The sequence below is a fragment of the Muntiacus reevesi genome, chromosome 2 (genome assembly GCF_963930625.1).
Source record: "Muntiacus reevesi chromosome 2, mMunRee1.1, whole genome shotgun sequence".
NCBI lineage: Eukaryota > Metazoa > Chordata > Mammalia > Artiodactyla > Cervidae > Muntiacus > Muntiacus reevesi.
In genome coordinates this window covers 108,233,106-108,246,984 of record NC_089250.1, presented here as the reverse complement: position 1 = coordinate 108,246,984, position 13,879 = coordinate 108,233,106, and the positions used below count along the sequence as shown (strand labels likewise).

Below are 13,879 nucleotides of genomic sequence, written 5' to 3'. Positions count from 1 at the left end.
TTTTAAATAAGAGTATATTCTTTGGAAAGGAAACACAGTCTGTTAACATATTGTGTTATATTCCTTGACTGACTTAATCCTAAAATCCTAGATACTTTCTGTGTATAGGCTAGCAAAGAATATATTTTTAGTGTATTTTCCTTCTATTTTCAATTACTGAAGAATGTCTTAGGATCTTGGATGACGTGAAAGACTGCAGTTTAAGTTCTGACATTAATGTAACTAAACTTTTTTTCTTAGATTTGTATTTTGAAATAATTAGAGACTCCTAGGAAGTTCCCCCCAAAAAATGTACAGGAAGAGCCCATGCACCCTTCACTCAGCCTTCTTCAGTGTTAACATCTTGAATAACTATAGTACATCATTAAAACCAGAAAACTGGCACTGGCACAAGCAACAGAGCTTATTCATGTTTCACCAGCTATACTGGCTCTCGTGTGTATATGTGTATAGTTTTATTACATGTGTAGCTTTGTGTAACTACCAGCCCAGGTCAGGATACATAACTGCACCATCACTGTAACACTCCTTTGTATACTGCTCTAGCTCCACATACCCTTCTGCTATCCCTAACTGCTGGTAGTCATCAATCTGTCTTTACGATAATTGTTATTTCATAAATGTCATGTAAATGTTATGTACAGCATGCATCCTTTTAAGATGGTTTCTTTTCACTCAGCATAATTCCCTTGAGATTCATCCATGTTTTTGCAGAACATATTGATAGGGCGTTTCTTTTTATTGCTGAGTAGTCTCTCATGGTATGGAAATACCAGTTTGTTTAGTCATTCATCTTTTGAAGGATATTAAGGGACATATTGAGGATATGACAAAGGAATGTGTATAAATTTCTGTATGAAAAATAATTTTTTTTTGAGAAAATGCCAAGAGACTATTCTGTGTTTTAATTAGCTTTAAATAGCCAGATGTAAATTCTCCAGCCAGATTAAAGTGCTGACAGTCCAAAAGACAGGAATAGTAGCAGTGTGAACATTTGAATGGATCATGAGTTCAAAGTAAATCTCAAAGATTTTTTTTTTACCCACAGAGAATTGATTTTATGAATGTGGCTGAAAGTCTCTCATGTCTTGCTTGTTTGGAAGCTAAAACTATAGGTGTTAATTTTTAAAACAATCTGTGGATAGTAGATATTGGTTTTCATTGTATAGACTAACACATCTGTTTTTCCCCCCAAATGCTCTTATCAAAAGTATTCAGTGTACTAGTTGAATAAACAGTCAACAAATATTTGAGAGACTTTTGTATAAAGTGCACTGGATATTACAAAGGAACCTTTAGGGGCTATTTTTAGCATACTGTTCAGCATGTTACTGATGATTAGTTGCCTGTGGAGAACTTGCATTACTGAATTTTATATCACTGAATTGTATTTTATTCACAGAAAGATGAGCCAGATGCTTTCAAAGAGCTGGGGACAGGAAACAGAATTGCTACGTGGCTGTTTTATGTAAGTTATAGCTAAAATTTTCATTTTAAATGGGATTTGATCACATGCCTTATTTTAATGTGTTTAGATGTTTGCTTTGGTTAGCTCTTAACATCTTAGTTGACTGTTTCTTACAACTGAGTAAAGAGAGTTAAGATTTTTTTTTTCATTTATCACTTTTTCAGATTGTACTTACTACAGCCTGAGGAAGAAAGTTAAAATGATCATATCAGAAAAGTGTACAAATCATAGGTATTAACTTGATAAATTTTCACAAAGGGAATATATCTAGTGTATTCGGCACTCAGACCAAGAAATGGTAAATTACAGCACCCTGGAAGCCCTTTCCTCAAGGGTAACCATTCTCACATGTTAATTACTTTCAACACAGTATGATGTTTTAAAAAATTGTTTATCTATTGAAATATATAGAAAAAACCAAGCTTTGATCATATAATATTTGCCCCAGTTGTCTATTGCTGCATAACAAGTCACACCAAAACTGAATGGTTTAAATTAATAACTTGATTTTTACCTTTCATGGTGGTGAGATTGGCCTTTATTCATGGTTCTTGCTCTGAATCTCTCATGATGGCTGGCACTTGGGGTCACCTTGAAGGCTGAGATTGAAGCTAACCAAAATATTGACTTGTGACCTGGGCTTCCTCACAGCATGGTGACTGGCTTCTAAGAGCAAGCATCCTCCCACAAAAGGAAGTACATGACATTTTTATTAGCCATGCTCCAAAGTCAAATACTATCACTTCTGCTGTTTTATTAATTGAGGCCATTATAGATGTCTTCCATGCTTCAAGAGGGAAGGAACATAGACTCTACCACTCAAGAAGGATGTCCATGTCATGTAAAAAGAACACAGGGGTCAGGACATATTGGGATATATTAGATTGAGCAAGTACAATCTCCTACAGTGTTGTAACCTTCATTAACTTTAAAAGATTTACTTTATATTGATTTAGTTTTGCTTATTTCATTGTTATTTCCATCCCCTATCCTCCTTTGATTTATATGAAATGGAATCTTTTTGTTACCTGTTTTACTTCACCCCCTACTAGATCTGTGTCTCCCTACTCTGTCTGGTTTCTTTCTTCCTTGCTCCCTGCTATCTTCTGTTTGTCTTCTGCCCAGTTTTTTCCCATTCTTCTTTCCCTCTTTTTTTTTTTTTCAAGCAGACCTCTCTCCCTGTATCCAACCTACCTTGTCACTCTCTTGATTTCTCTCCTTATCCCTCTCTTTCCCTCTCACAACTCCATCTGGTTTGCAGAAGGATCTTAAGACACTATAAAAAAAGGATTTAAGATGTATAAGATAAATTAAAAATGAGAATTATCACAAAGGGAAAACCAGGGGAGAAGTTGATAACATTATACAAAAATTCATGTTGTGAAGTCTTTGTATATTTTCTAGAGGTGAGATCTGTAGACTTGTACTAATTTATATACCATCTTTTAAGTGTGATGCTTGTCAAACTTTTGATCTGTACATCTTTTACTTTATCAGATTAGCAGTTATTGTGGTATTTTTTTTTTTCATTTATTTTTATTAGTTGGAGGCTAATTACTTTACAATATTGTAGTAGTTTTTGTCATACATTGACATGAATCAGCCATGGATTTACACGTGTTCCCCATCCTGAACCCGCCTCCCACCTCCCTCCCTGTCCCATCTCTCTGGGTCATCCCAGTGCACCAGCCCCGAGCACTCGTCTCATGCATCCAACCTGGACTGGCGATCTATTTCACACTTGATAATATACATGTTTCCATGCTGTTCTCTGAGATCATCTCACTTTCGCCTTCTTCCATAGAGTCCAAAAATCTGTTCTATACATCTCTGTCTCTTTTTCTGTCTTGCATATAGGGTTTTCGTTACCATCTTTCTAAATTCCATATATATGTGTTAGTATACTGTAATGGTCTTTATCTTTCTGGCTTACTTCACTCTGGATAATGGGCTCCAGTTTCATCCATCTCATTAGAACTGATTCAAATGAATTCTTTTTAATGGCTGAGTAATATTCCATGGTGTATATATACCACAGCTTCCTTATCCATTGGTCTGCTGATGGGCATCTAGGTTGCTTCCATGTCCTGGCTATTATAAACAGTGCTGCGATGAACATTGGGGTGTACATGTCTCTTTCAGATCTGGTTTCCTTGGTGTGTATGCCCAGTATTGTGGTTTAATTTGCATTTCTCTTATTAGAGAGGTTGAACATCTTTTCAGGTATTTAAGAGCCATTAAGCATTTGCTTTTGGCTGTATTTGATTCATAAAAGCAGACATACATGATGCTATATTATTTGGTCCAGTATTCATAAATGTTAGATTATTTGTAACTATTATACTACATATTAATTATGTCCCCCTTTAGTTATATATTGGAGAAGGAAATGGCAACCCATTCCAGTATTCTTGCCTGGAAAATCCCATGGACTGAGGATTCTGGTAGGCTCCAGTCCATGGGGTCGCAAAGAGTCAGATACGACTGAGCGACTTCACTTTAGTTATATACAGCATTTTTATTAATTAGTTTTCATTTTTTCCCACTATTTGAATGCTCTTCCCAGATAGGCCCATAGCACAAAGTTTAAATTTTTCTAAAGTTAATTTTTCATTGCTTAAGAGCAATCAGGTCTTTGATACTGGTTATATGTGTATCACAGTAAAATACATGTCTTTATATCACTCAGTGCTTTTACCTTTAAACTGTTTGATATCAAGGTCAGACTGTTTTCTTTGGTACAGCTTCCCTGGTGGCTTGGTACAGCATTTGCCTATATATCACTGATTATAGCATATAGATGGATTAAGCTTGCTTGATGATACACTACATTATACTTCCTTATTTTTTTGGAAAAAAATCTTCACTCTGTGATCTCTGTTTCCTTTGCCTCATTTTGTGAATGTGCTTCAATTTATTTGGAAGATTTTGTGTTTTTATTCTGATTTACCTTTAAGACTATAACTTTATAAATCTTAATTTTTAGTTACTATGTGTTACATGAGAAATGACAAAACTGGTTGTAGTTTGTTACTTTTCTCTTAGTGTTTATTTCTGTTTGAATTCACCTATTTAAATATTTATTGAAATACATACTATTTTGAGGTATCATTTTAGACAATGAAGTTCAGCAATAAAACAGGTGAAAATTCCTACCCCCATGGAGGTGATATTCTAGTGCTATATAATACATATTTATACCCTTATGTTACTCAATTTGTCAGTTTTAAATCCTCTCTTTTTACCTCTTGGCTATAAAAGAAATAGCTATCTTCCAAACCCTTTTCCTGTCTCCCTTGCTGACTTTATCTTTCCTTTGCTTTTATCTATGTGTGTAAACCCAAATGGCATCTTGTTTTTTAAAAACTGACCAGCATCCACCAATCCATCTATGTAAATAGAAGTCCAGGTATTCTCATTCTAGTTTTCAGTATCTTATCTATCTCACAGTAGCATGTTTAATTTTTTTTTTTTTAAATATCTGGCAGTTTATTAACCAGTGGAGCATACTGAACAACAAACTGTTACATCTTTCAGGAAGAAAAAACACATCACCCACTGAATTTGGACACAACACCTCTACTCAATTAAGAGAAACATTTATACAGTCTAGATCTTTATTTTTACACCCATCAGTCCATGAATTCATAGGGAATGGGCTCCAACAGTTCAGGTTCCTTTGCATTGGTCCTCATGAAGTGTGCCTCTCTGGGTGGAGCAGGCTGGCACTTCAGCTGAACTCAAGTCCCTTTCTCTCTGGTTTCCTTCCTTTTTGATCATTGTCCTTCACACGTTTCAGGAATCTATCTCAGCACATTAATTCTTTTGGCAAGAACCTTGTCCTTGTTTGTTTACAGTGATGCCAGCAGCATGCTGGGTAACGCTGTAGACTCCCCTAGTTTTGCCGTGGTAACATTTGTGGGGCATTCCTTTTTGAACAGTACCCATTCTCTTGGTATCTATAATATCACCCTTCTTGTAGATTTGCATGTATGTGGCCAAAGGAACAACTCCATGTTTTCTAAAAGGCCTAGAGAACACGTGGTGGGTGCCCCTCCTCTTGCCCTTTTGTTGGTCATTTTGGCGAATTAGCCTGAGGGGCCAGGGGAGAGATGGGAAGCAGCCGAAGACGCGCATGGGCCTTAGCTGGAAGATGGAGGTTCCGGCCGAAAGGGGCATGTTTAATTTTATTCCACCAGCACTTTTGATAATACTCTGTCATCTCTTATTAGATGAGTGATGTGTTAGCAGGAGGAGCCACTGTTTTTCCTGAAGTAGGAGCCAGTGTTTGGCCCAAAAAGGTAAGTTTGATTTGTCGTTTTAACTGGGGGTGTTTCTCTGTATTTTTTTCCCCTCAGGAAGAGAGATACCTATAGTTATTTATCTATAAAAATAACATTTTAAAAGGTAGTATACTTAAGGAATACATTATCTATAGGAAAATCCTTACTTTTCTTTTTTTGGTACAATTTACCATGGGTACCCAGAGGTATGAACATCCAGGGATTAGTATTTAGAAGTTTTCATTTTTAAAATGGGTTCCATATGGTGCTTGCTATTTATAAGATGTGTTAGCTTTGGCAGACATACTTCTTTGTTAAGCAACTCTGATGTTAATGTTTTCAGGTCATTGCCAAAATTTTGTAAGTTATGTCATACTTTCAGAATTCTATTAGAGGAAGATATAGTGCTGCCATGGATAATTATTTCCATAAAACAGAGGAAAATTTAATTACTGTAAAAGTGATAACCTGATACTTTATTTGGGGATAATTTTGCATTGTTCTCCTTAGGGAACTGCTGTTTTCTGGTATAATCTGTTTGCCAGTGGAGAAGGAGATTATAGTACACGGCATGCAGCCTGTCCAGTGCTGGTTGGAAACAAATGGGGTAAATATTTCCTGTACTCTCTGAATAGAATTTATGATTTTGGTCTCTTATTTTGGAATTATTTTTTATGACAATTTAAACACTATTTCCACTTGTTACTCTGAGAAACACTAATTGACTCAAAGTTGAGTTAGACAATATCTTCCTCTCATGGGATCCACAGTTGTCTCAGACACATTAGTGGGTAGAGTATAATGTAGTATATAATAATACAAAGATGTAAACAGAAGACAGTAACTACTTACATTTAGGGAGGCTTCTTTGAAGTTTTGATTTTTCTGTCTGGTCTTGAAGATAAGCAGTTGTTTTCCAAGCATGTTAGGGACCAGGGCCAGGACTCCTATGAGGCTGGAGAGCTCTTGAGGGTCATGCAAGTATAGAACTGGCCAAGTTAAAAAAAGGGACTAGAAATGGGTAAGATTATTTTAATAAAGATTCATTTAACCCCATAACTATTTTAGTATGTGTCACTTGGCCACACTTCAAAGATTTAAAAGAAGTGATGTTTATATTTGTGAACCACTGGACTAGAATAAAGAGAGGCTAGCACAGGAGAGATGAGTTTAGAAGGCTGTTTCCTGTTTTCTAAGTGGGTGATGATAAAGGCTGGACTAAGGCAGCTGCAGAAGATTTGGAGAGCAGTGAACAGATTGAAGAGATCAAAGAAGGAAAAATGACAGGGTTTAATGAAAGAAAGATTGGCTACACAGGTTAAGAAAGGTAACAGACTAGTTAAGAATTAGTAAGGAATTAGTAAGAGTTAGTTTAGATATCTTATACATGTTGATGCCATGTTCTATAATATAGGAGAAGAAGAAAATTAATTCCTTTTGGGGTGTATTAAACAGTATCTTGGAACACAGGAAGCTTAATGAGCACATAATAGGAGAGATTAATCATAGAATTGCTCCTTTAGCGTGGAGACTTTATGTTCATCTTATAAATGTCTTTGTATTAGAAGTTGTATTTTGTGAGCAGGTAAAACATTGTTTTGTTCTGTCTATACCTACATCGCTTCCCTAGTAGCTCAGATGGTAAAGAATCTGCCTGCAATGCAGGAGACCCAGGGTTTGATCCCTGGGTTAGGAAGATACCCTGGAGAAGGAAATGGCAATCCACGTCAGTATTCTTGCCTGGAGAATTCCAGAATATGGCTACAGTTTATGGTGTCGCAAAGAGTCAGACATGACTGGGCGACTAACACATATGCACATCACAAGCCTTAGATTGAACATTAGAAACTTTAGGAAGTGTACATTTACAGATTCTCAAATGTACATACATATAAAATCTGTGTCTCCATCATTTAGTGAAGTTCTTGAAAGACAGCCTCAGTAGCATGCATATTTGTCTGGTTTTGGTCTTGGGTTAAAAAATTCATGTTGAAACTTCATTATAGAGCTATATCTCAGAAGTTAATGCAATACTAGTTAGATAGCAGGGTACATTAATATATTTTGTTCTTTCACAGTATCCAATAAATGGCTCCATGAACGTGGACAGGAATTTCGAAGACCATGCACCTTGTCAGAATTGGAATGACAAATGAACTTTCTTTCTCTCCTGTTATTCTCTAATGTGTCTGATACACACAATTCCCAGTCTTAACTTTCAAGAGTTTACAATTGACTAACACTCCGTGATTGATTCAGTCATGAACCTCATCCCATGTTTCATCTGTGGACAATCACTAACTTTGTGGGTTTTTTTTCTTTTAAAAGTAACACTAAATCACCACATTGTACATATAAAACCCTTAAAGTTCAGTTAGTATCACAGAGGACAAAAAGGCAGGGTTAAAAATGAGGAACTTTTACCTTTATATTTTAAAAACTTTTTTTGGTTGGAAAAAAAAATACACGTTAAGCATCTGGTTGTAATATTTCAGTATATGTCTGTTGGTTGGTGGTGGACTAAAATGGTCCATCTGATTAAGGAACAGATGCCTTACAGGGTATACCTAGGTACTGTGTTTACCTAGTCTTAACTTTCTTCTGGATCTGCCTGACAACTTGGAATAAATTAGCCCTCTAAACTCGGTTCTGTTTAACGTTTGCCCCTATGTTTTCTAAGTACATTTTTTCTTCTCCCAAGTCCTTTTTAAAGTATTCTTTATTTTTACCAATCTGCTCCTTTCATAGCTCCTCTGTGGTGAATTAAATTTGAGTTAAAATACTTCGATTTTAAAAAAATTTAACAGAAGGTCCTACATTAAAAAGTTTTGGCCTTCATAACAGAAATGATCATGACTTAGCCTGTTTCTTCCTTTTCTTAAATGACTCATGATTTTGTCCAAAAATTTTTGTTGTTTTCCTTAGCTCTAATTCCTTGCCTCTTATTCCAGCTACAGACAGCAGGGGATGATGATGTTGGCATTCAGATTAAATAAATATTGTGCCTTAGGAGACTGGAAGTTTTAAAATGTACAAGTTCTTTCAATGATGAGGGAATTGATAAAAAAAAAGTTTTTCCTAAACAGCCAAAATGTTTGTTTCTTCAATTCTGGAAATGTGTTGTGACAATAACCTATTTATGATCTTAAACCTTTTTTTTTAAAATGTTTCTGTTTTCTGTGTGGTATTTTTCATATTTGAATGTGAATGTATGCTATTGCAATAACAGGTTATTTCTTTATATTTAGGACCTAAATTTATTCTCAATGTTCATTCATTCTAAAGTCTCATTGTATGGTAGAAAATGTAGGCTCTCTAAACCTTCAGATATTTAATCAAAATACATTACCTTTAAAGGGAGCTCCAATCTTTAATACTATGGTTATGGAATTTTTACAGTAATGTTATATAAGACTTTATTTTCTTCAGATATATGGTGTGGTAGTTGAAAGCTCTGAACCTAAGGAAGTATGTTACTTGACCCTTTAAGCTAACCTTTACATTTCTTATGGTGAATCCTAGTTCATAATAGGGCTCTTTATCCTTCACATAGTATTCAAATAGGAATTTGGTTAATTCTCTGGGAAAGAGGGTATTCAAAAACAATTGGTAAAAAGTTAACTGAAGTTTCTTTCTTCCACCTATCCTTTGTTCCACTACAAAGTCAGTGATGCCATCCAACCATCGCATCCTCTGTTGTCCCCTCCTCCTCCTGCCCTCAATCTTTCCCAGCATCAGGGTCTTTTCCAGTGAGTTAGCTCTTGGTATCAGGTGGCCAAAGTATTGGAGTTTCAGCTTCAGCATCAGTGCTTCTAATGAACACCCAGGACTGACCACCTTTACGATGGACTGGTTGGATCTCCTTGCAGTCCAAGGGACTCTCAAGAGTCTTCTCCAACACCACAGTTCAAAAGTATCAATTCTTCGGCGCTCAGCTTTCTTTATAGTCCACCTCTCACATCCATACATGACTATTGGAAAAATCATAGCCTTGACTAGATGGACCTTTGTTGGCAAAGTAATGTCTCTGCTTTTCAATATGCTGTCTAGGTTGGTCATAACTTTCCTTCCAAGGAGCAAGCGTCTTTTAATTTCATGGCTGCAGTCACTATCTGCAGTCACTATCTGAAAATTATATTTCAAGAAAAGTTTCTGTAGTGTGAGTGCCTTTCAAGAAGCTGTTAACTGCTGACACATCCATTTCAAAGGCATCCATCTTAAACATACTGCCAGCTGTATGACACGGCTGCAAGCAAAACAAATAGATAAGCAATCAGGCTGTCCCACCCCTGCAGCTCCCCTTTTATTAACAGAAAGTCCTGTGTCCTAGATCAGCTGTCCCCAACCTTTTTGGCAGCAGAGACTGGTTTTGTGGAAGACTTATTTTCCCATAGACCCGGGGCGGGGGGATGGTTTTGAGATAATTCAAAAGCATTACATTTATTGTGTACTTTATTTCTATTATTATTACACACTGTGATATATAATGAAATAATTCTACAACTCACCATAATGCAGAATCAGAGGGAACCCTGAGCTTGTTTTCCTGCAACTAGATGACCCTATCTAAGGGTGATGGAAGAGTGATGGGAGTGGCAGATGCAGCTTCACTCTCACTCACCTCACCTCCTGTAGTGCAGCCTAGTTCCTAACAGGTGGCTGGGGACCTCTGTCCTAGATAAATGACCATTCTACCGTATCTGTTTTTCCCTTCCCTTGCCCAGGTCCCACTCTTATACTTGAAATTTGCCAATACTGAGGCAGGCACAAAATCTCAGGCACCCTATCCTGGGAACTTAATAAAGGCAGAATCCTCCAGATCTGCGCTACCCCCTACTCTACCCGTGACCAACTCTGTGGCCCTGGGTAGCGCTGCACCCTGTAGGGTCTTTGAGTAATCTTGTTCTTTAAAGTCCTCTGATGGTTTTTGCTGAGGTGCTCCCTCCCTGTAGTCATAGTTAAGAACCACAGGGCTGCTGCGGCCACAACATTGACTCTAGTCCAGGAAATGTCCGGTGTTGGGGGTGGGGGGGGCTCTCCACAAGTAATAGGGACCCAGTCAAGTGTCTCAGGCATTCCTGTCCAACGTTATCACTATGAGTAGGCTGAGATGGACACAACACTTTGCTAAAATTGTTTAAAAGTATATATTGAAAGAGCAGAGACTTGTGTGCCAGAAAATAACTCAGAATAACCAACATCAATACGTACTTGTAAAATTACCAGATTTTAAAGAGGGGAAAAAATTCCTTTGAGCATTTTGGCAAAAGGACCACATTACTTGTAAAGGAGAGAGAATTAGATCATTATTAGATGTTGACAACAACACCTTATTCTAGAAGAAAATGGATATAAAATATATTTAAGATAGTCAAGGAAAGAAAATGTGAACAAAATGTTTTGTCTGTAGCATAACTAACCTTTAAGTATAAAGGCACAGACAAATCTATCAACATGCAGGAACTCAGAAAATATTGTTCCTATGACACCTTCCTAAGAAATCTAGAGAATGCACTTTTGATACCAGAATGGAAAGTATGAAATAGATATGAAAGATGATGAAAATACTAATTATCAAACCCATAGGATACAGCATCAGCTACAGAAAAAAAATTAACTTTTATAGTATAAAATTTAAAAAAAGATTTAAAATTAGTGTACTTATGGAGTAGCTACTCTGAAAAACAGTGTAAAGTTTCTTCAGAATGTTAAAAACAGAACAGTGACCCAGCAATTCCACTTCTGGATTTTTATCTGCAGAAATGAAAGCACTATCTTGAAAATATACATGCACTCCCATATTCTTTGCAGCACTGAACATGGAAGCAACCTAAGTGTCCATTGATGAATAAATAAAGAAAATGTGATATATACACACAGTAGAATATTAACCATCCATAAAAAAGAAGTTTTGTCATTTGTGACACCATGAGTGGACCTTGAAGATTACCATGCCAAGTGAAATAAGTTGGACAGAGAAAGGTAAATATTGAGTACTATATGATCTTACTTGTATGTGGAATCTAAAAAGACAAAATGGTAACAAAAAGACAGATAAAAGATCTAGTGGTTTCCAAAGGTAAATGATTAGGGTAAAGGGTAAAAAGAGTGAAGGTGATCAAGAAGTACAAACTTCCAGTTATAAAATAAATAAATCACATCTAGCTGCCATCTTGCATCCCCACATGTGTGCGCCTAATCTCAGATGGTCTGCCAGAGACCACCTGAGCACCAAACCTAGTCCCCAGCACAGCCCCATTTCCACTCCAGCAAGATGAAAGAAACTATCATGAACCAGGAGAAAGTTGCCTGCACAAATGTGCATTGGTGGGAAAGGAACTGCTTGCAGAAAGAAGGTGGTTCATAGAACAACCATGGCAGATGACAAAAAACTTCAGTTCTCTTTAAAGAAGTTAGGGTTAGACAATATTCCTGGTATTGAAGAGGTGAGTAGGTTCACAAATCAAGGAACATTGATCCACTTTAACAATGCTAAAGTTCCGGCATCTCTGGCAGCAAACACTTCCACCATTACAGGCAATGCTGAGACACAGCAGCTGACAGAAATGTTACCCAGCATCTTAAACCAACTTGGTGCAGATAGTGTGACTAGTTTGAGGAGACTCGTCAAGCTCCGCCCAAACAATCTGTGTACAGAGGAGCACCACTTGCCAGAGAAGATGATGATGATGAAGGTACAGATCTAGTGGATAATTTTGATGAGGTTTCCAAGAATGCAGCAAACTGAATTGAGTCAACCTCTGAAGAAAATAAATCTTGAAGTTACTGAGAGCTGCTATTTTATGTTATGACTGCTTTTAAAATTTTCTTTATGGGTCTGATAAAATCTAGATCTCTAATGTTTTTAAGCCCAGCCACTGGACACAGAAGCTCTTTTCAGGTTTTGCTTATATACAATTCATTCTTTGCAGCTAATTAAGATGAAAAACCTAAGAATAAAGTTTGAAATAAAGATTAATAAAGTTCTTTGCCTAATAAAAAAAAGCCACAAGGAAAAAATGTAACTATGTGTGGTGATGGATGTTAATGATTATTGTGATGATCATTCTGCAATATATATAAATATTGAAGCATTATATACCTGAAACTAATACAGTGTTATGTGAATTATAACTCAAAAAAAATTATCACTCCCAAATGTCAGTGGTGCAAAGGTAGAGAAACCCTGATTTCAGTCATTTGATTAAAAATAGCTGAAAGAAATATACTAATTGTGGTGAAGTGCTTGTTTGAAGAATCTGCCTTTAAAGTTTTCAGGTTGTATTATAGTTGAGCCTGATAGATATATTGATCAGATACCATGTTCTTCATCCTATTCATTTTTTCTTGAAACATTAAAGGGCATTATAAAAACCATAATAATCTGGTTTCCACCTTAAGGACCTGGAAAACTATACAATAGAGAATATTAGCAATAAAAATAAATGAAGTAGTGATACATACTACAAGGTAGAGGAGCCAAGATGACAGAGGACTAGGACGGGGAGACCACTTTCTCCCCTACAAATTCATCGAAAGAACAACTGAACGCTGAGCAAACTTCACAAAACAACTTCTGATCGCTAGCTGAGGACATCAGGCACCCAGAAGAGCATCCCATTGTCTTCGAAAGGAGGTAGGACAAAATATAAAAGATAAAAAGAGAGACAAAAGAGCTAGGGACGGAGAGCCGTCCCGGGAAGGGAGTCTTAATAGAAGAAGTTTCCGAATACCAGGAAACCCTCGCACTGGCGGATCTGGGGGAAGTTTTCGAATCTCGGAGGGCAACCTAACTGGGAGGAAAAATAAATAAAACCCACAGATTACGTGCCTAATAGCAACTCCCAGCAGAAAAGTACCCCAGACACCAGCATCTGCCACCAGCAAGTGGGGGCGGAACAGAGAGGAGCGGGCGGCATTGCTTAGGGTACATACTACAAGGTAGATGAACCTTAAAATATACTAAGCAAAAGAAATTACTCACCAGGGGCTGTATATTGGTAATACGATGCCTTGTATATGAAATGCCCAGAATCAGTCAGTCAGTTCAGTCGCTCAGTTGTGTCCAACTCTTTGCAACCCCATGGACTGCAGCACTCCAGGCTTCCCTGTCCATCACCAACTCCTG

The 13,879-nt window shown here is 36.9% G+C and overlaps 1 protein-coding gene and 1 pseudogene across 2 annotated transcripts in view; both read left to right on the top strand.

Moving 5' to 3' along the window:
- Positions 1-8,916, top strand: part of P4HA1 (prolyl 4-hydroxylase subunit alpha 1) — a 95,106-nt gene extending 86,190 nt beyond the window's left edge. For both annotated transcript variants that reach the window (XM_065922557.1, XM_065922556.1), the window contains exons 12-15: positions 1,403-1,468; positions 5,701-5,769; positions 6,262-6,358; positions 7,830-8,916. In XM_065922557.1, the coding sequence (XP_065778629.1) occupies positions 1,403-1,468; positions 5,701-5,769; positions 6,262-6,358; positions 7,830-7,900 (303 nt within the window). In that variant the 3' untranslated portion in view covers positions 7,901-8,916. The remainder of the gene's footprint in view (positions 1-1,402; positions 1,469-5,700; positions 5,770-6,261; positions 6,359-7,829) is intronic.
- Positions 8,917-9,069: 153 nt separating this feature from the next.
- On the top strand, positions 9,070-12,913 carry LOC136159854 (transcription factor BTF3 pseudogene; annotated as a pseudogene).
- Positions 12,914-13,879: the final 966 nt, after the last annotated feature.